Source organism: Parasteatoda tepidariorum, chromosome 7 (assembly GCF_982258835.1).
Source record: "Parasteatoda tepidariorum strain Cologne lab strain chromosome 7, Ptep-v5.0, whole genome shotgun sequence".
NCBI classification, from domain to species: domain Eukaryota; kingdom Metazoa; phylum Arthropoda; class Arachnida; order Araneae; family Theridiidae; genus Parasteatoda; species Parasteatoda tepidariorum.
In genome coordinates this window covers 104,571,219-104,594,764 of record NC_141761.1, presented here as the reverse complement: position 1 = coordinate 104,594,764, position 23,546 = coordinate 104,571,219, and the positions used below count along the sequence as shown (strand labels likewise).

The following is a 23,546-nucleotide window of genomic DNA, read 5'->3' as shown; positions in this document are numbered from 1 at the left end:
GAAGAACAATGACCTTTACATAACACTTGATATTTTTTTTCTCTTTTTGATTGGCAGTTAAAACTGTTCATTCGCCACGATTGTTGACAAAAATTCCCCGAAAGTTATACAATCTTCACTTCCCATTACATGACTTTGCGAACAATGAGCGAGACAAGGTAAAATAATGTTTCATGATTTTGCGGTATTTCTGAATTGTAAATATTTGAAGAAAAAAAATTGCAGGAAGATTTTATTTATTTATTTTTTGTGTCAAGTTCAATTATTCTTATTTTGTTAACAATTCACATGGAATAAGAACAAACTAACCCATTGAGTCTAGTTTTGTTTTACAAATTAATAGAGTTACGAAGTATAACTAAATTAATTTAGTTTAATCAGATTTAAAATTAGTTCAATTAGTTTTATTTTGTTAATCAATTAATATCGAATAAAAATTAACTAACCCATTTAGTCTTGTTTTAGTTAATAATCAATAGAATTACGAAGTATAACTAAATTCATTTAGTTTCACTTAATTTAATCTGATTTTAAAAAATTCAATTATTCTTATTTTGTTAATCAATTAATATAGAATTAACTAACCCATTTAGTCATATTTTATTTATTAATCAATAGAATTACGAAGTATAACTGAATTCATTTAGTTTCATTTAGTTTAATCAAATTTAAAAAAAGTTCAATTATTTTTATTTTGTTAATTAATGTAGAATAAGAACTAACTAACCCATTTAGTCTTGTTTTGCTTAATAAATTAATAGAATTACTAACTAAATTCATTTAGTTTAATTAGATTTAAAATTTGTAACCAGTTAATTTATTCTTATTTTATTACATCAATTCATAAAATTAAAACTTATATCCAATTTATTAGTTATTTTGTTTAATCAATTAATTTGAATTTATAACAAATTCATTAACTCTAGTTTTGTTTAATTAATTAGTACAATTCAAATTTAGAAAACTTTCTTATATACTTTGAGGAATATCAATACATTTTATGAAAAAAAAAAACATATTTATGGTTAGTTTTTTTTAATGAATCACAGCATATTTTTTAATGAATAAAATCCTTTTTTCATTAAAAGGATATTTTTTGATATTTCACCTATTTAACAACTATGAATTATTATTTTAATACATAAGAAATCTTCTATATGTTTAACTGCAATTTCCTAACTATGCATTTTTCAATTAAATTTAAGAAACAATCAGCCTGATTTGAGGATCAAAACATTGAGACTCGTATATTTTAACGAATAGTGACATATATTATAGTGAACATATTTAAAGTCAAATCTTTTTAATGAATCATGGTATGTTTTTTTTTAATGAATTTAAAAATACGTTCTTTGAATACAAAAAATAACTTCTCAATAATCTATTTCTTCACTGGTATTTTTCTAATTACATATTATAAGATTTATTAAAAAAAAAAAAAAAAATAGGCTGGAGTTTAACTCATATATTTTGACGAATAGTAAGAGCACAAATTATGAGAAAAACATATTTTTAACTGCCACATATTTCTTTTAAACCTGAAATCGGCATCATATTTTACAATAGACCTCTTTCCGAATAACATGGTGAATCTGATTGACCCCATCGTTAGAAAAAAAAAAAAAAAAAACTCACTAGACTCGACGTGTATTTATGTAGCTGGACTTTCATAAATGTGATTCCCAATAAAAGAACGAAAGAAAAAAAAACTAAATAAATAAATCATCCACACGATGTGTGTCAGATTCCGACAGGTCAATACGTTGTCGGCAGGAAAAGCAGATAAACCTTTAGGATGAGGTTCACTGCTCAACAACAAATGGACCCCTCTCTGTTTTTTTTCTTTTTTGAATTTTTTGGGAGTTTTTAAGTAGGTATCTTTAAAGTTAGAGCACGTTTTTCTTTCTACCTGTGGGTTAATTTTCAGTTTCTATATTCATATACGGGACACTGGCATTATAATCCCCTGAAAAGAAAATTCCTACAGACGAAAAAGAAAAAAAAAAATTGATTTTAAAGTTTTATTGTTAATGTCCGAATTTTGGCGGCATTTGCATTTTTATGCTCTTTTAGGGAGTTATAAAGATTTTTAATTTACTTTTTCAGCTGAGGGGATTTTTTAATTTTAGAACATTTCGTTATTTATGTCCTAGGGTATTTAGTTTAAATTTTAGGATTTTTTTTAGTGTTAAGTCATTTTTATGATATTTTTCTTTTTACCTTTAGGTTAATATTCAGTTTCTATGTTCATATACGGGACAGTGGCATAATCTCCTGAAAAGAAAATTCTTACAGACAAACAAAATTTATTTTAAAGTTTTATTATTAATGTCCGGATTTTGATGGCATTTGCATTTTTATACTCTTTTAGGCAGTTTCAGAGATTTTTTTATGTACTTTTTCAACAGAGGGATTTTTTAATTTTAGGACACTTCGTTATGTATGTCCTATTGTATTTAGTTAACATTTAAAGTATTTTTTAGTGTTTACTCATTTTTACAATATTTTTCTTTTTACCTATGGATTCATTTTCAGTTTCTATATTCATATACGGGACACTGGCAATATAATCTTTTTTTAATTAGTCTTACTCATTTTTATGATATTTTTCTTTTTATCTATGGATTAATTTTCAGTTTCTATATTCATATAAGGGACACTGGCATAATCTTCTTCTTCTTTTCTTTTTTTTTTTAGTGTTTAGTCATTTTTATGATATTTTTCTTTTAACCGATGAGTTCAGTTTCTATATTCCTATACGGGACACTGGCAATATAATCTCTTTTTTTTTAAGTGTTTAGTCATTTTTATGATATTTTTCTTTTAACCTATGGGTTCATTTTCAGTTTCTATATTCATATACGGGACACTGGCAATAAGAGATGAATAATGATAGAAAGATTTTACAGAGAAACAAAATTGATTTTACTATTAATATCCGGACTTAGATGGCTTTTGCATTTTTGGATTCTTTTAAGGATTTTTAGAATTTTTTTTATAAGTTTAACGTTTTTTTTAAAAATTTTTTAGGGCATTTCGTTACTTACGTCTTAGGGTATTTAGTTTATATTTTAGAATTGCTTTTAGTGTTAAGCAATTTTTATGAATTTTTTTATAATACTTTTCTTTTTACTATGGGTCAATTTTCAATTTTTTATATTTATGTACTGGGCACTAGCATAATAATCCCGTTTAGTAAATATTTATAAGAAATGGATTTAATAATTTGATTATTAATGTCCGGATTTTTATGTCATTTCCTTTTTTGGAATGAAGGAATTTTTTTTGTTGAGATTTTTGGGATACTTTTTTTATTTTAGGAGTTTTCTTTTATTATCTTAGGAATTTTTTTTAAATATTTTTTTATTTCAGGACATTTCGTTATTTACATCTTAGGGTATTTATTTTACATTTTAGAATTATTTTTCTGGTGTTAGTTTATTTTTTTATGATACTATTCCTTCTACCTGTCGGTTATTTTTTAATTTCTATATTTATATTAGGAATACTGGCATAATAATCCCCAGGAAAAAAGTTCTTATAGACAAAAAAAATCAACTCTAAATGTTTAGCATTAATGTTGGGATTTCGACGATAAATGTTTTTGTGTGGACTCTCTCTTTGTGGATTTTTTAGGTTACTAAAAAGCACTCTTTAAACATTATTATTCTTTAGGCTATTAAAAAACACTCTTTAATTATTATTATTCTTTAGGTTATTAAAAACACTATTTAATAATTATTATTCTTTAGGTTATTAATAAATATAGTAAATATAATATTAGTAAATATATTTTTCTATTTTTTCATTCAAACTTTTTATTAGGTATGAAATATAAACTATATGTAATGTTACACTGACATTTAAGTATTAAAGATTAGTTAAAAGAACTTGTTTATTTAGTTTATTTCGCATTTTCATTCTTTCCGATCTGATATTCAGTTATTTAGAGAAAAAAAAACATATTAGTCCAGACAACAAAAATTAAAAAAATTGGATTAGTTTCGTTGTTGACTTATTTGAATTATTTTTGACGAAAAAAAGAAAAGAAAAATAAGACGCATAATTTTAAATGAGCTTTTTAAGATACAAATAATTCTACTGAAATAGATTGCAGGTTAAGTGAGAAATATTTATTTCATAACATAGCCTACAGAAAATAAGAATTCAAATTTATCCTCTAGAAAATACGAATGCAAAAATTTCCTAAAGGAAATAAAAATGCGGATTTTACCTACAGAAAATATTAAATTTAACCTTATTCTATAAAATAGAAAATATGATTGCGCATTTTTCTTATACAAATTACGAATGCAGAATTTTTCTTTATAAAATGTGAAAGTAAATTATTTCTACATAAAATATGAATGCTGATCATTTTCATAGAGAAAAGTAATTGCGGATTTATTCCATTAAAATATGAATGCAGAATTTTTTTTGCATCGAAAATATAAGTACCGCTTTATTCTATAGAAACAGAAATATAGATTTTTTTTTCTTTAAGAATGTGCATTTTTCTCCTATAAAATATAAATACATCTTTATTCCATAGAAAACATGCATGTAGATTTTCTTATAGAAAATATGAATGCAGCTTTATTTTATAAAAATTATGAATCGGGTTTTTCTTATATAAATATTAATGCATATTTATTTTATGTAAAATATAAATACATCTTTATTCCATAGAAAACATGCATGTAGATTTTCTTATAGAAAATATGAATGCTGCTTTATTTTATAAAAATTATGAATCGGGTTTTTCTTATATAAATATTAATGCATATTTATTTTATGTAAAATATAAATACATCTTTATTCCATAGAAAACATGCATGTAGATTTTCTTATAGAAAATATGAATGCTGCTTTATTTTATAAAAATTATGAATCGGGTTTTTCTTATATAAATATGAATGCATATTTATTTTATGGAAAATATAAATGCAGATATTTCTCTATACTTTAATATTCTATACTTTAATATTCTATACTTTAATATTCTATACTTTAATATTCTATACTTTAATATTCTATACTTTAATATTCTATACTTTAATATTCTTTACTTTAATATTTTATACTTTAATATTCTATACTTTAATATTTTAACATTTTTTAAGAATGAAGGGTGAACTAAAATATTTGTACAAAAAGATTTCCACTTTCTGTGCTAGTCTTATGACATTTATTTTAAAGATGATTTTTACTGTTACCAAGGCTTCATTTTTTTTATACATAACTTTAAATCCCCTGACCTACAAACACAAAATTCTCCAACCATGCTCATTAACCTCTTTAATTAGAAAATTATTTTCATTGTCCATCACCGTGATAAGGTGCGACGGAGTGATAACTTTACGAACGCCAGACAATAAAATCTCGCTAATTGGATGAACTCCTTTTTTTAAAAAAATTTGATTATAAATGATTTCTATTCCCAATCATTGTTCACTCTTGATCATCTCGAACGTCCCGTTACGGAACAATTGTTGGTTTATCAAATCGCCAATTGATCTGTCCAGACGAGTCTTCTCTTTCATCGACTATTTAAACAGTCGATTCTGTTTTCGTTCTTTAAATGGAACCTTTGCATTTATAAAACATTATATTGTGTGTTATCGAAGGGGTTTTTTTCATGACAATTGAGTGGGTGAGGAGCATCTTTTCTAAGACCGGAATGTGAAGGTCTTTGGACATGGGCCATTGCACATAGGCTGGAATATTCAAGTGCCGTTTAGTTGCCTTTTTCTGTCTTAGGCAGGAATCCGGTTGGAAAGCGTGCAACTGCTACTGAACTGAGACATTCTCTTTTGGGCATCTCTATTAGCAGGTCAGCTATTCCTTTGTGTTGGTAATTATTATGAGAGAGATTCTAATTAAGTGTGTGTTTTCGAACAATCTGGCTTATTATAGCTCCGCTAAGTTTCTCATGCTCGATAATAATTAACTGAAGTCCGGGAGATCTTTTTTATTTTATTTTACCTATCTGTTTAGAAACTTTTTTGTTACGAGTATTAGTATGAAGAATTTTAGTAATTAGAAAAGATTTTTTTAAAAATTCTGATGTAAATTTTCGTACAATTCTTTCAAAAAGTGCCACCTGAGTTTAAAAAGTATCAGCAGTAGTTGTGAGTAGCATTTTTTTAGTGTAAAATAGGTCGTTAGTACCAATGAGTAATTCTAGTAATTATACGATACTTCTTTTATTAGAGTTTTTTTTTTTTAATTTTTCCAAAAACTCCTTCATTAATCATCAATGCAATTTTAGTAGTAAAAACTCCATAGAAGTAACGAGTAGTAATTTTTTTCGAGTTAAGAAAACTCATTAGTTGTAATGAGAATTTTTTATGAGTACTTGAAACTCATAAATACTAGCGAATAATTTAGAATATTGAATATTATAGTTTTTTTAAAAATATTTTTCAAATAACTCTTCTATTCATTAATCATTAATGCAATTTAAGTAGTAAAAACTTTATAGAAGTAACGAGTAGTAATTTTTTCCGAGTTAAGAAAACTCATTAGTTGTAATGAAAATTTTTTATGAGTACTTGAAACTCATTAATAATAGTGAATAATTTAGAATAGTGAATATTACAGTTTTTTTTTAAATATTTTCCAAATAATTCTTCTATTCATTAATCATTAATGCAATTTAAGTAGTAAAAACTCTATAGAAGTAACGAATAGTAATTTTTTCCGAGTTAAGAAACTTATTAGTTGTAATAAGAATTTTTTATGAGTACTTGAAATTCATTAATAATATTGAATATTTTTTTTACTATTAAACACTCTCATTAGTAAAAATGAATAATTTGGTTTTAGTATAATAAGTTCTGAAGTAGTAGTATTTTTTCCCTATATATAAGCTCATTAAAAACTAGTCTATTATTACGGAGATCGTTCTTTCTATTTTATGTGATTCTATTTTTTCTAGATATTCGAATATTTCATGGTAAATGTACTTAATGTGCCTTGACTATTTTTGAAGTATGTATTTTTAGAAATAATAAAATACGTTAGTTTTTTTCTTTTTTTAAATTATAGTTGTTAGGAATACCATGAAAACGTATAAGAGTGTTTTAAACTGGCTTTAATATATTTTGAGTGGGCAGTGGACATTTAAAATTATTTTCTTTCTGTTGCTAGAAATTTAATTTTTTTGTATGCTGACTATTAACATCTGATATATAAAATTAAAACAAAAATGTTAATTTAACATTTCGTCACGAATAAAGTTTCGAACAAATGTTTTTCTAAATGCTTTCAAAAATGCGTGTTTATTCAAATAAGGAAAATAATAATAATTTAAACTTTCACAGAAAAAATGTGCCACAAAGTGTTCTTTTTTATGTCTATAAAAATCATTTTTAGCTGTAAATTTTGAATTTATTTCATGTTTAACTTATTCTAACTAATATTTGTGATTAAAAAAAATGGAAATTTTAAAAATTAAATTTTATTTGTCTGGGATGTGTTTAATCACGCGTGATTAAAGCAAGCTTATTAATTAATATTTTAATGCTTCAAGTTTTTTATGATACTCGGTATAAAAGGTATCTTGTATATGTATTGTTAGCAAAAAAAAAGAAAGTTTTAAGTATCTATGCATAAACATTAAAAATAAAAAAGGTCACTTTTAAAATTTTACAGGTGTCTCTTTACTGGTCATACATAAATGCCCCTTTATTGTCACAAAGTGTCACTTATAACCATATCTCCTGTTTCCCTTGTCACATGTCACTCTATACTACTTATACTATGTGTTTTAATGACATTAATTATAACAAAAATTTTTTTACATAAGTGCTTGATAAAAATATTAGAAATAATGAAAATACTTTAACTGCTGGTTTTAATGTTTTAATTTTAAAAAAAATGTGTGATGTTATGCTTTTTATTATTTCTACATACCACTTGTCAGAATTTGAAGAATTCCCTCTTTCCCCAAGGCGTGACATTCTTTAAATAAACTTATTACTTATCAGTTTAATGAAGTTCCATATGTAATGTTATCGCCCATAATACAATCGTACATAATATTATCATACACAAAATTCATAATATCAATACATTATGTTACTAATATATTAATGCATAAAAAATGAAATAATCTAAGGTTCTTAATTTTAAACAATGATAATTTTTTTTTATTAAATGAAATTTGTTTTTCAATATAAAAATTCCAATTAATGAAATGTCAAAATAGTAACAGACTGCAAAAATGATTTTAAAACGAGACAGTTGATTTTATTACTTGAGAAAATTTACAAAACTTAGATTTAGAGAGTAGCATTTTAATCATTCCCCGCCTTTCATTACCTGCATGACTCATGTTTAATTTATACTTTCACTTCTCGCTTTAACATTTCAAAACTTCTCATTAGCGATAAAGATGAAGAGCAAAAACTAAAATAAGAACAGACAACTTCCTAGTTGTCTATTACATACTTTACTCTTATTTGACCGTTGACCTCGCCCAGGCACGTGGGCAACTAGACATACCTGTCTTAATGCACATGTGTGTCTGTGCCAACAATGTCAATTGATACAGTACATAAATTAGTATAACATCGCGTTGATTTAGCGCTTCTGGATTGCAGCATTCTTTCTTGGAAATATCTATTTGATTAATGACGGGCCTAGGGAAAACATTCTTTAAAATTTTTCGGGTAGATTTAGATTTAATGTTCTTATTCAAAAGAAACAAAAGCGAACATCTTCAAATGACGCTCAAAATATGCCATATAATTCTCATGGAGAAAATTTAAAAAAAATAGTTTCGATTTAAAGTTCTTATTCAAAAGAAACAAAGCAAACATCTTCAAATAACATTCAAAATACGCCATATAATTCTCATTGCGAAAATTAAAAAAAGTAGTTTCGATTTAATATTCTTATTCAGAAGAAACCTAAGTAAATATCTTCAAATAACGTTCAAAATATGCCATATAATTCTAATTAAGAAAATTAAAAAAATGTAGTTAACTTACATTTTCGTCTAAGGATAATTAAGGGTTTGCTTAAGCGCCATGTTTTGATTTAAAGTTCTTATTCAAACGAAACTAAAGTAAATATCTTCAAATATCGTACAAAATATGCTCAGTTAGAAATTTTAAAAAGTGTAATTAATTTTCATCTATGTCTACGGAGAATAAAGAATTTGCTTCAGAGGAGTGTTGATTTTTTTTTTTTTTTTGTATATTATAAAGTAATTTATCGAACCAATTTTGAAAATAAAGTTGATGAAAATTTTTTAGACTTTCTTTCCTTTTTTTTTCCTTCTGTCTACTATAAATACCAATTTCTGTCCAATTCAGATTTCCATGTACAAACAGAAAGATTCGGAAATATCGTAAAACATTTAATTTTTCAGTATTATTTTATATCAACTATTAATTTGGGTTTGTTTGTTTAATTGCAAATGACCGTGAGCAAACAAAAAGAAGGCAATAGCCTACATTGGGCTACCTGGCCAACTATGATGGTGTGTACAAACAAAATTGTCCTATAATTTGATTTTAGTTCTATGTCAACAATTAATGACCTATGACCTGTTTCCGATTATTTGCGCATAAAACTATCTTAAAATTTTATTCCAAACATTCAATATTTTGATAACCTTTATTTTGTGCACACTAATAATACTAGTTTGTCTATTCAATTTCAATTATCTTTGTTCCATCACAAATATTAAATTCTTCCGAAATTGTGTTTTCAGCAAATTTTAATTTTGTGCCAACTATTAATACTGGTCTGTCTACTCAATTCCAAATATCTGTGGTCAAATGTTATCCAAACATTCAGTTTTTCGGTAAATTTTTACCGATGTTAAATATTAATACAGATTTGTCCATTCAATTCCAAATATCCGTGTTTAAATGTCTTAAAAAGATTAAGTTTTTCAGTAAATTTTTACTGATGCTAATTATTAATACAGATTTGTCCGTTCAATTCCAATTATCCGTGTTCAAAAGTCTTCCAAGCATTCAGTTTTTTGGTAAATTTTTACTGCTGTTAAATATTAATACAGATTTGTCCATTCAATTCCAAATATCCGTGTTTAAATGTCTTCCAAGCATTCAGTTTTTTGGTAAATTTTTACTGATGCTAATTATTAATACAGATTTGTCCGTTCAATTCCAATTATCCGTGTTCAAATGTCTTCCAAGCATTCAGTTTTTTGGTAAATTTTTACTGCTGTTAAATATTAATACAGATTTGTCCGTTCAATTCCAAATATCCGTGTTTAAATGTCTTCCAAGCATTCAGTTTTTTGGTAAATTTTTACTACTGTTAAATATTAATACAGATTTGTCCATTCAATTCCAATTATCCGTGTTCAAATGTCTTCCAAGCATTCAGTTTTTTGGTAAATTTTTACTGCTGTTAAATATTAATACAGATTTGTCCATTCAATTCCAATTATCCGTGTTCAAATGTCTTCCAAGCATTCAGTTTTTTGGTAAATTTTTACTGCTGTTAAATATTAATACAGATTTGTCCATTCAATTCCAAATATCCGTGTTTAAATGTCTTCCAAGCATTCAGTTTTTTGGTAAATTTTTACTACTGTTAAATATTAATACAGATTTGTCCATTCAATTCCAAATATCCGTGTTTAAATGTCTTCCAAAGATTCAGTTTTTTGGTAAATTTTTACTACTGTTAAATATTAATACAGATTTGTCCATTCAATTCCAAATATCCGTGTTTAAATGTCTTCCAAGCATTCAGTTTTTTGGTAAATTTTTACTACTGTTAAATATTAATACAGATTTGTCCATTCAATTCCAAATATCCGTGTTTAAATGTCTTCCAAAGATTCAGTTTTTCGGTAAATTTTTACTACTGTTAAATATTAATACAGATTTGTCCATTCAATTCCAAATATCCGTGTTTAAATGTCTTCCAAAGATTCAGTTTTTCGGTAAATTTTTACTACTGTTAAATATTAATACAGATTTGTCCATTCAATTCCAAATATCCGTGTTTAAATGTCTTCCAAGCATTCAGTTTTTTGGTAAATTTTTACTACTGTTAAATATTAATACAGATTTGTCCATTCAATTCCAAATATCCGTGTTTAAATGTCTTCCAAGCATTCAGTTTTTTGGTAAATTTTTACTACTGTTAAATATTAATACAGATTTGTCCATTCAATTCCAAATATCCGTGTTTAAATGTCTTCCAAGCATTCAGTTTTTTGGTAAATTTTTACTACTGTTAAATATTAATACAGATTTGTCCATTCAATTCCAATTATCCGTGTTCAAATGTCTTCCAAGCATTCAGTTTTTTGGTAAATTTTTACTGCTGTTAAATATTAATACAGATTTGTCCATTCAATTCCAATTATCCGTGTTCAAATGTCTTCCAAGCATTCAGTTTTTTGGTAAATTTTTACTGCTGTTAAATATTAATACAGATTTGTCCATTCAATTCCAAATATCCGTGTTTAAATGTCTTCCAAGCATTCAGTTTTTTGGTAAATTTTTACTACTGTTAAATATTAATACAGATTTGTCCATTCAATTCCAAATATCCGTGTTTAAATGTCTTCCAAAGATTCAGTTTTTTGGTAAATTTTTACTACTGTTAAATATTAATACAGATTTGTCCATTCAATTCCAAATATCCGTGTTTAAATGTCTTCCAAGCATTCAGTTTTTTGGTAAATTTTTACTACTGTTAAATATTAATACAGATTTGTCCATTCAATTCCAAATATCCGTGTTTAAATGTCTTCCAAAGATTCAGTTTTTCGGTAAATTTTTACTACTGTTAAATATTAATACAGATTTGTCCATTCAATTCCAAATATCCGTGTTTAAATGTCTTCCAAGCATTCAGTTTTTTGGTAAATTTTTACTACTGTTAAATATTAATACAGATTTGTCCATTCAATTCCAAATATCCGTGTTTAAATGTCTTCCAAAGATTCAGTTTTTTGGTAAATTTTTACTACTGTTAAATATTAATACAGATTTGTCCATTCAATTCCAAATATCCGTGTTTAAATGTCTTCCAAGCATTCAGTTTTTTGGTAAATTTTTACTACTGTTAAATATTAATACAGATTTGTCCATTCAATTCCAAATATCCGTGTTTAAATGTCTTCCAAGCATTCAGTTTTTTGGTAAATTTTTACTACTGTTAAATATTAATACAGATTTGTCCATTCAATTCCAAATATCCGTGTTTAAATGTCTTCCAAGCATTCAGTTTTTTGGTAAATTTTTACTACTGTTAAATATTAATACAGATTTGTCCATTCAATTCCAAATATCCGTGTTTAAATGTCTTCCAAGCATTCAGTTTTTTGGTAAATTTTTACTACTGTTAAATATTAATACAGATTTGTCCATTCAATTCCAAATATCCGTGTTTAAATGTCTTCCAAGCATTCAGTTTTTTGGTAAATTTTTACTACTGTTAAATATTAATACAGATTTGTCCATTCAATTCCAAATATCCGTGTTTAAATGTCTTCCAAAGATTCAGTTTTTCGGTAAATTTTTACTAATGTTAAATATTAATACAGATTTGTCCATTCAATTCCAAATATCCGTGTTTAAATGTCTTCCAAAGATTCAGTTTTTTGGTAAATTTTTACTACTGTTAAATATTAATACAGATTTGTCCATTCAATTCCAAATATCCGTGTTTAAATGTCTTCCAAGCATTCAGTTTTTTGGTAAATTTTTACTACTGTTAAATATTAATACAGATTTGTCCATTCAATTCCAAATATCCGTGTTTAAATGTCTTCCAAAGATTCAGTTTTTCGGTAAATTTTTACTACTGTTAAATATTAATACAGATTTGTCCATTCAATTCCAAATATCCGTGTTTAAATGTCTTCCAAGCATTCAGTTTTTTGGTAAATTTTTACTACTGTTAAATATTAATACAGATTTGTCCATTCAATTCCAAATATCCGTGTTTAAATGTCTTCCAAAGATTCAGTTTTTTGGTAAATTTTTACTACTGTTAAATATTAATACAGATTTGTCCATTCAATTCCAAATATCCGTGTTTAAATGTCTTCCAAGCATTCAGTTTTTTGGTAAATTTTTACTACTGTTAAATATTAATACAGATTTGTCCATTCAATTCCAAATATCCGTGTTTAAATGTCTTCCAAAGATTCAGTTTTTCGGTAAATTTTTACTACTGTTAAATATTAATACAGATTTGTCCATTCAATTCCAAATATCCGTGTTTAAATGTCTTCCAAGCATTCAGTTTTTTGGTAAATTTTTACTAATGTTAAATATTAATACAGATTTGTCCATTCAATTCCAAATATCCGTGTTTAAATGTCTTCCAAAGATTCAGTTTTTTGGTAAATTTTTACTACTGTTAAATATTAATACAGATTTGTCCATTCAATTCCAAATATCCGTGTTTAAATGTCTTCCAAGCATTCAGTTTTTTGGTAAATTTTTACTACTGTTAAATATTAATACAGATTTGTCCATTCAATTCCAAATATCCGTGTTTAAATGTCTTCCAAGCATTCAGTTTTTTGGTAAATTTTTACTACTGTTAAATATTAATACAGATTTGTCCATTCAATTCCAAATATCCGTGTTTAAATGTCTTCCAAAGATTCAGTTTTTCGGTAAATTTTTACTACTGTTAAATATTAATACAGATTTGTCCATTCAATTCCAAATATCCGTGTTTAAATGTCTTCCAAGCATTCAGTTTTTTGGTAAATTTTTACTAATGTTAAATATTAATACAGATTTGTCCATTCAATTCCAAATATCCGTGTTTAAATGTCTTCCAAAGATTCAGTTTTTTGGTAAATTTTTACTACTGTTAAATATTAATACAGATTTGTCCATTCAATTCCAAATATCCGTGTTTAAATGTCTTCCAAGCATTCAGTTTTTTGGTAAATTTTTACTACTGTTAAATATTAATACAGATTTGTCCATTCAATTCCAAATATCCGTGTTTAAATGTCTTCCAAAGATTCAGTTTTTTGGTAAATTTTTACTACTGTTAAATATTAATACAGATTTGTCCATTCAATTCCAAATATCCGTGTTTAAATGTCTTCCAAGCATTCAGTTTTTTGGTAAATTTTTACTACTGTTAAATATTAATACAGATTTGTCCATTCAATTCCAAATATCCGTGTTTAAATGTCTTCCAAGCATTCAGTTTTTTGGTAAATTTTTACTACTGTTAAATATTAATACAGATTTGTCCATTCAATTCCAAATATCCGTGTTTAAATGTCTTCCAAAGATTCAGTTTTTCGGTAAATTTTTACTACTGTTAAATATTAATACAGATTTGTCCATTCAATTCCAAATATCCGTGTTTAAATGTCTTCCAAGCATTCAGTTTTTTGGTAAATTTTTACTAATGTTAAATATTAATACAGATTTGTCCATTCAATTCCAAATATCCGTGTTTAAATGTCTTCCAAAGATTCAGTTTTTTGGTAAATTTTTACTACTGTTAAATATTAATACAGATTTGTCCATTCAATTCCAAATATCCGTGTTTAAATGTCTTCCAAGCATTCAGTTTTTTGGTAAATTTTTACTACTGTTAAATATTAATACAGATTTGTCCATTCAATTCCAAATATCCGTGTTTAAATGTCTTCCAAAGATTCAGTTTTTTGGTAAATTTTTACTACTGTTAAATATTAATACAGATTTGTCCATTCAATTCCAAATATCCGTGTTTAAATGTCTTCCAAGCATTCAGTTTTTTGGTAAATTTTTACTACTGTTAAATATTAATACAGATTTGTCCATTCAATTCCAAATATCCGTGTTTAAATGTCTTCCAAAGATTCAGTTTTTCGGTAAATTTTTACTACTGTTAAATATTAATACAGATTTGTCCATTCAATTCCAAATATCCGTGTTTAAATGTCTTCCAAGCATTCAGTTTTTTGGTAAATTTTTACTAATGTTAAATATTAATACAGATTTGTCCATTCAATTCCAAATATCCGTGTTTAAATGTCTTCCAAAGATTCAGTTTTTTGGTAAATTTTTACTACTGTTAAATATTAATACAGATTTGTCCATTCAATTCCAAATATCCGTGTTTAAATGTCTTCCAAGCATTCAGTTTTTTGGTAAATTTTTACTACTGTTAAATATTAATACAGATTTGTCCATTCAATTCCAAATATCCGTGTTTAAATGTCTTCCAAGCATTCAGTTTTTTGGTAAATTTTTACTACTGTTAAATATTAATACAGATTTGTCCATTCAATTCCAAATATCCGTGTTTAAATGTCTTCCAAAGATTCAGTTTTTCGGTAAATTTTTACTACTGTTAAATATTAATACAGATTTGTCCATTCAATTCCAAATATCCGTGTTTAAATGTCTTCCAAGCATTCAGTTTTTTGGTAAATTTTTACTAATGTTAAATATTAATACAGATTTGTCCATTCAATTCCAAATATCCGTGTTTAAATGTCTTCCAAAGATTCAGTTTTTTGGTAAATTTTTACTACTGTTAAATATTAATACAGATTTGTCCATTCAATTCCAAATATCCGTGTTTAAATGTCTTCCAAGCATTCAGTTTTTTGGTAAATTTTTACTACTGTTAAATATTAATACAGATTTGTCCATTCAATTCCAAATATCCGTGTTTAAATGTCTTCCAAAGATTCAGTTTTTCGGTAAATTTTTACTACTGTTAAATATTAATACAGATTTGTCCATTCAATTCCAAATATCCGTGTTTAAATGTCTTCCAAGCATTCAGTTTTTTGGTAAATTTTTACTACTGTTAAATATTAATACAGATTTGTCCATTCAATTCCAAATATCCGTGTTTAAATGTCTTCCAAAGATTCAGTTTTTTGGTAAATTTTTACTACTGTTAAATATTAATACAGATTTGTCCATTCAATTCCAAATATCCGTGTTTAAATGTCTTCCAAGCATTCAGTTTTTTGGTAAATTTTTACTACTGTTAAATATTAATACAGATTTGTCCATTCAATTCCAAATATCCGTGTTTAAATGTCTTCCAAGCATTCAGTTTTTTGGTAAATTTTTACTACTGTTAAATATTAATACAGATTTGTCCATTCAATTCCAAATATCCGTGTTTAAATGTCTTCCAAGCATTCAGTTTTTTGGTAAATTTTTACTACTGTTAAATATTAATACAGATTTGTCCATTCAATTCCAAATATCCGTGTTTAAATGTCTTCCAAGCATTCAGTTTTTTGGTAAATTTTTACTACTGTTAAATATTAATACAGATTTGTCCATTCAATTCCAAATATCCGTGTTTAAATGTCTTCCAAGCATTCAGTTTTTTGGTAAATTTTTACTACTGTTAAATATTAATACAGATTTGTCCATTCAATTCCAAATATCCGTGTTTAAATGTCTTCCAAAGATTCAGTTTTTCGGTAAATTTTTACTAATGTTAAATATTAATATAGATTTGTCCGTTCCACTCCGTGTGCAATCAAAAATAATCCTGAAAGTTTTAAAAGCATCTCAATCTTAACTTTATTTTTATATGGTTATAACTTTTACAATACCACAATAATATGGAATATATCAACCATCACGGTTGATAAAATGAGAACATAGCTATGTTTTTGTTGAGCAAATACTGGCTTTTGACCTTCCCTTACGTCAAATAATGTCCTTTCCTTTAGTGATTTCCCCCCTTTTGTATAAATTTTCGTTTGTTTTTGTGTAATTTTTTGCAAGATATTATAGACTGTGACTCTTATAAGGCGGCAAATATATAATAGTATTGCGAATTTCATTTAATCCGTGTGATATAATTTTACTCTGTTCTGAATTTTAAAAATGTATCCAACATTTCTTCTTTTTTTCATTTTATATATTTATCCAGTGAAGTGAAGCCTGTATGAAACTATTTGACAGGAAGGCTAAAGCCATGCAAATGGGTTTACAAAAATATTGTAAGCTATGTGTTGGTTCTTTTGAATCCAAACTTTCATCACTATCTCCTGCAATAGCACGTTTCTTTTGTTCTTTTCTTCTATGATTGACCTCTGAAGTTTGGCCGCCTACAGCCCGTGACCATTAGAAAAAAAAAAGGACGAATCCACCCTCCCAAAGTAGACCCTTTTGTCCGCGAGTCCGAAGCATGGACGACACGCAAGTGACACATTGCCTTTTTTTTTATTACAAGATACGACTGTGACAAAAAAAAAAAAAAAAAAATATTTTCCCCAACAATAGCAATAATACTATCTTTTCGGATTCTCTCTATTTCTTGTATGAGTTACATCCTGCTTAAATAAGGGGAAAAAAATTGATGATCAAACTTAGGTTTTTATTTTATTTCATTTTTCTCTCGCTACTGTAGTGCCACTGACCACTCTTTCTTTTGGTCATGGCACTTATGGAAGCTGTAAGTGCCTCATTTGATAAGATTTGCCCGCCCCATGTTCTATTCTTAAGTGGCCAAATTCGTCTCGGTGAGTTTCTTTTCTATTTGGAGCATTTTCGCTTTTTTATGGTGCATACAGTTTAAATGGTAATTGCCATGAAGGCTATAAAAAGTTTCTTTAAATAGTTTTATCTTTATGAAATGATATTTCGCTTTGATTATCATTCTTATTTTTTTATAATTATTTCAAGCCTAGTTCTTAAAGATTAGGTTCCAGGATGTTTTGAAAATTAAAATGTCATATTCGTTGCCTTTTAACTTATTTAAAATCTATAATTTTACGAGTGCTCAGGTTCGAGAAAATAAACGTTTCGAAAAGGTTATTACCTTTTCTTCCCCGCAATTATTTTAATACTCTAATTTTAAAAATCTTCAAAAGGGATGATATAAAATTTTCTAAACTTTCATTGTCATACTGTAACAGTTTATTAATAACCAATCTTTACTTAAAATTTTTATTTATTATTTTTTTTTAAAAATTTTTTCGCAAAATAAATCAAAAAACTTATTTTAAATATCGAATTTCTATGCCACATTTTGATACAGTATCGCTCAAAAAAGAATTCTAAACTTATTTAAGATCTGAAAACGTTCTATTCTATTGTTGAAAAAGGAATCTTTTTAGCTTTTATATATTTTTTAAAGAATCTGTTATTTTTAAAATTGAATATTTAAAAAAAAAAAATTGGAATTATATTTTCAAATTTATTCCTACAAATTTTTACTTTTTAAACCGAAGTATTTTAAATCAATTTTATACATTTAGAAAACTACTAAAAGTGTGTTTTTTTATTCATATTTTGTACGTTATAATATAATAATATTTATAGTTTTTCTGATGTAATTTCTAAATATTTTATAAATCCTATCATAAAATTTAGAACACAGAAAAAATACGTAGTTTCAAATACTAAAAATTAGGACAGCATTTTATTTCTAAAAAGTAAAAATTATGTTTATTTAAAAAGAAAACTTTTTATTTTATTTTACATAAACTAATTTTCAGGTTTAAAAATGATAAGAAATATCAATAAATACAAAACTTGCTTTTAAAAAAAATATCATTGCATAGTTCACTAGTCCATTTTTCTTCGAGATTGCTGTAAAAGTCGGATAAATAATTTCATTTTTCAAAATTATTTATCTGTGTCTTCTATAACAATCTCAAAGTAAAATGATAACATTAATCTTTTATTAAAGAATGTCTTTCAATGTTGATTAAAACAATTATTTAATAAAAAATTTATTTATTTGCTTTTTTTTTAATTCATGCTACCTTTTTCGCCCTTGCACTATTTACAAATTAAAGTCATCATTGTAAACAACGTCATTTTGAAAACCTCGACCCTAAAAGAAAAAATGTAAATGTATTCTGCTATATTTGTGTTGCCAACTTATGTATGTTTTGAAACAATGAAATAGAAACCCGTTTTTAAGGAAAAAAGTAGCTTAAGTGAATATAAATTATGCTTCTATTTCATCCGCCTGTGCATTGTTTGATTTTTATATTTATAAAACAAATTCTGTTGTTTAAATATTCTTGTCTTTACATCTCAACGAATGAAACTGGTTATAGAAATTAAATTGGTAAAAAATTTTTTTTGTCTTTTAATTCTTCATTGCTAACATAAAATGACTTAAATCAGTTGTTTAAACCGACTTAATAATAATATGCAAGAATAATCGTTTCTAAACACACATGAGTTAGATAAAAGTGATGACCTATTCAAGCGTTCTCAACGGAGAGATAAATCACATGGTATATGATCCAGTTTTATCAAATGAAGTCAAGTCTATTTTGGTCGTCATCAGCATTAAGTTACTAATATAGATATAAACGTATTGTTCACCCATATAATATTTCTATATCTCTAATTTTAAAGAGATACATGTAATATTTATTATTTAAAAAAAATTTTGTTATAGTAATCAAAACCATAAACTCTATAAATTACTGAGAGCAACGTTTCTTACGCCCCCGCCCTGTTCTTTGCCAACTGCTTGCTTTGCTAACCAGCCCCCTTAATTTTCTCATTTATCTTTGTTTTTTCATCTCAAAAGTTGATATTTTCAGCAAAAACATGGAAGACTTTGTTAACATATTAATCAGAACGAAATGTGGACGATTACCTGAATCTGAAAAATAATCATCTATTTATTATTGAAAAAAAAAATTAGCCTAAGGAAATCAGAGTGTTTAACTCAATGAGAAGAAATGAATGGGAAGTAGTTTTACTCGTTGACGAGAACCCTTTTTTTTCTTCAGAAATTTCAATTAGGCAACATGTTACTTTACTCCCTTTTTGTTACTTTTGATTGACATTAACTCAAACGCGAGCAAAGCGATCAGTGAGCGGGTGGGTGACCACTTTAATCAGCCTGCAAAAGGACCGAAGGCGCGCAGTATCGGTCCTGTTCTATCGTAAAGTGCTTGACTTCGCGGGCAGGTCAACGAGCTACCAAAATGGGGGAGTCAGCGTTGGTTGGTTGATTCGAATTCTGCTACCGGCTCGTAACGACGACAGTGCTGACATAAAAATATCCCCAAGAAGAATAATGGGTAAGAATCCTCTTGCTGGCGGGCTAACCTAAGGAGATTTTCGTTGTTTTTCTCTCCATGTAACGCAAATGAGGGTCATTTTCATCAAAGAGTCCTCCATAAAGGCTAGTTTGTCCCAATCTTTGATCCAGAAGTTCTTTTGTCTTCTAGATTAAGTTCAAAATTGCGAGGCTACGGAGTTGAATTTAGATTGTTGTAAAATCAGAATTGGGTCAGCTGTTCGAAGCTGGTTATAAAATAAAAAAAAGTACTTATTTATGGTATCGAAACGACTGAATGCTTTTTAAATCTACTTTTTTTGTGCTTATTATGTGTTATTCTAACCCATTCGTTTATTCATTCATTCATTCAAAAAGAAAAAAAAAATTTCAAATTTTTTTTTTTAAAAAGTATTTTGAAGTAAATTGTGAGTAACATAGTCCATAAAATTTGTTAATAATACACGAATTGGGACTAAAAAAACGAAAAAATTCATCATTCAGTTCATTTCGCTATTTTTGTTTACGTAATAATTTAATCGCGAGTATAAGCTAAATAAGGAAAAAAATTGTATAAAAGGTTAACAATTCTCAATTAACCCATGTTATTCCGAAGCAGTTATGTTTAACTCCTTTTTGTTGTAAATATAGAATTTAATTTAAATTTATGCTCTGCTTGTTTGGTTACGTGAGCTACTTTTGAAAAAAAAAGAAAGAAAAAGAGGAACACAAAACAATGTTATGAGCAAAACAGAAAACGAATTTAGAAATTCGAGTCAACTTCGTCTCTTACAATTACTTCCATTTTATTTGTTCTTGGTCAAATAGTTTCATGAGGTCGAACTATACTAAATTAACCCAAGTCGTTCAAAAAAAGTCAAGCCATTTATGAAGGTCAAGGCTGTACAACAACGTGAAATTCTAAGCAATTTAAACTGAAAAAAAACCCGACCTAGTTAAGTAATAATTATTGCATCGTCTTCGCAACCTGCTGTCTGATCAAATAATTGAGATACTTTTAAAAGAACATAAAATTTTTATTTACGAGTAAATCAGAGTAACACATTTAAGCATAAAATGCAATAAAAAAGATAATAAATATTACTGAATGTACATAAAAATATCCTTTACTAAAAAATAAAATACTTTCTTTGTTTTGTTTCCTTATTATTGTATCTTTAAAACAATTTTGATATTTTAATATTTGTAAATAGTTGAACGCATTTCTAAAATATTGAATTCTACATATGATCAAACACTTTTTGAAAAACTGAATATGTCAATAATATAATATTTTCATAATTTAATTATTTTTATAAAAATTTGTAAATGGAATAAAAAACGGCGGTGGAATAAGGCCTAACCAATCATGTAATTTTTTAAAATTTCTAAATATCTGCGTTTAGGCATCTTCCGTTTTCCTAAGTTCTGTACTGGTTTGTGGAATGTCTCCCCAAATTTTAAATCAGCAAATAAAGAATATAGCCGACCGGCCTGTGTAGGGGGCAGGGAACTGCCCTTGCATCAGAAAGGTTCTGGGTTCAAATCCCGGGCAAGGCATGGATGTTCTATCCTTCTCTGTCCTCACTGTGGGGGCGATGTTGGAGCACCTAATATGGTGCCCCTGAAAAAGAGGTCAACAAAATAGCCCTGTAAATGCCTGAATTGACGGATGTTAACACAGGTGGGCATTGGAAAAAAAAAACAGTTAATTTTTCATATATATATATATATATATATATATATATATATATATATATTGTATATGAAAAATTGAAATGATTCATTGTTCTCAGTTGTCCTGGTATTTCTAATAAAAAATATATTGTCTTTAATTGTCCAGATTTTTAAGATTTTGTTCCGATATTCCCAATTTGAGTATGTGTTCAGAACATCCCCATTTCTACGAATACAAATGCGAATTTTGAAAAAAAAAAATCGGTTTGAAGAATCGAAATGTTCGGATTCTCGATCCCTGTGATTTCGTTTTGACATTATTAAAACCCTTCTTTTAATTCATTTGCTTAAGAAAGTATTGAACTTGGTTTTCTAACTTTTGCTAAATATTGGTGGTGAATATTAGCTAATTGACACACTATTTTTTTTAGTGCAACAATACTATAAAAAAATTATTGGAAGCTGTTAAAATTTTCTGCTCTGTGCAAAGTAATTCTGAATTCTGAAATAAAAATAGTTATTTTTGTTATTCCTTTGCGATAAAATTTACCGTCATTATATTACAGCAAATAATACTCTTTTTCAATTTTTCCAAAAAGCTATTTTATTTTCTCGATGATTTTTTAAAAAAATATTGTCCTGAATGATTGTTAGAACTGAAATCAAAGTACTTCAACGCAGGCAAAGCTAATTGGTGAAAAAAATTTAATTCGTATTCGTACGTAATTTAACTCGTAAAATTTAATTCGTAAAAAATCTATTTCTTAAAAACGAAAAAGATTTCTTTCGGATTAAAAAAATTACAAAAGAAAGACATTGACATATGAAATTGCATTGAATTGAAAATCTAATTTCTTTCTAAAAATTTAAGGTGGGCGCTCACTATTGGAAAAGCATGTTTGATTTGTCCCGGCAATCAAATGTAAATTTCATTAAAAAGGAGCCAAAATACAAACATGTTTATTACAGCTGCTTTTCCAAATAAATGAAGTGTAGTACTTAAATATATGATAAGTATTTTATTAAAAAAGTTAAGTAAAATGTATTCCAATTTTTTTTTAATTTAAATTATTTAAAAAAAAAATATTATTCATTTTTGACAATTATCTGCCACAAGTTACGGACCGGAAGATCGCGGAAGAAACTATTTCACTAACCGATAGTAATTTAATATTTATTTTTAAATAATATTAATATTTCTCATTGATAGTTTCTATGATTTATTTTTTTTAATTTTAATTTCAGGTATAATGTCTGATACAAATGGATATTCGAATGGCATCAGCAATGGTCACCAAAACGGCCATTCCACAGAGCCTGTCGGCCAACACTGGCGAGTGGGTCTATTAAATGCCCAATGCCGATATCTGACAGCAGAGAGTTTTGGTTTCAAAGTAAATGCAAATGGCGTCGGACTCAAGAAAAAGCAATTATGGACATTGGAGCCTTATGGAGATGATGATTCGGTATGTTTGCGCAGTCACTTGGATCGATATCTTAGTGTGGATCATTTTGGAAACGTCACCTGCGAAAGTGAAGAAAAACTGGAAGGAGCTAAGTTTTTTGTAGCTGTGGCTAATGATGGTACTGGACGTTGGGCATTGAGGAATGCTGTGCGTGGTTATTTCTTGGGAGCAGCTAATGATAAGCTTCTGTGCTCAGCCAAGGTAAGTTATAATTTCTTTCCATTGGATTCTCAAGATGTTCTAGAAAACTATGTTTATAAAACTCATAATACAGTGACAGTTAAAGGGGATAAAAAGCTTTCATGAGGGTGTGTGACTCAGATCTGAGCTATGAAAGCTGCTGTGTTCTTTGATTGTCTCTAGCTTCTAGCCCACACTTACTATTACAATTCTGGCAGTTATAAGATTAATATTCAAAACTCT

The 23,546-nt window shown here is 27.0% G+C and overlaps 1 protein-coding gene across 4 annotated transcripts in view; it reads left to right on the top strand.

Moving 5' to 3' along the window:
• The window catches only part of LOC107445826 (protein singed), a 73,930-nt gene that overhangs the window by 5,421 nt on the left and 44,963 nt on the right, over window positions 1–23,546 (top strand). For 2 of the 4 annotated variants that reach the window (XM_043048949.3, XM_043048950.3), the window contains exon 2: window positions 22,903–23,324. In XM_043048949.3, coding sequence (XP_042904883.1) covers window positions 22,908–23,324 — 417 coding nt within the window. In that variant the 5' untranslated portion in view covers window positions 22,903–22,907. Of the gene's footprint in view, window positions 1–5,699; window positions 5,834–17,342; window positions 17,471–22,902; window positions 23,325–23,546 lie in introns of those variants that run through there. The other 2 variants (XM_043048951.3, XM_087168425.1) reach the window with 2 other exon arrangements.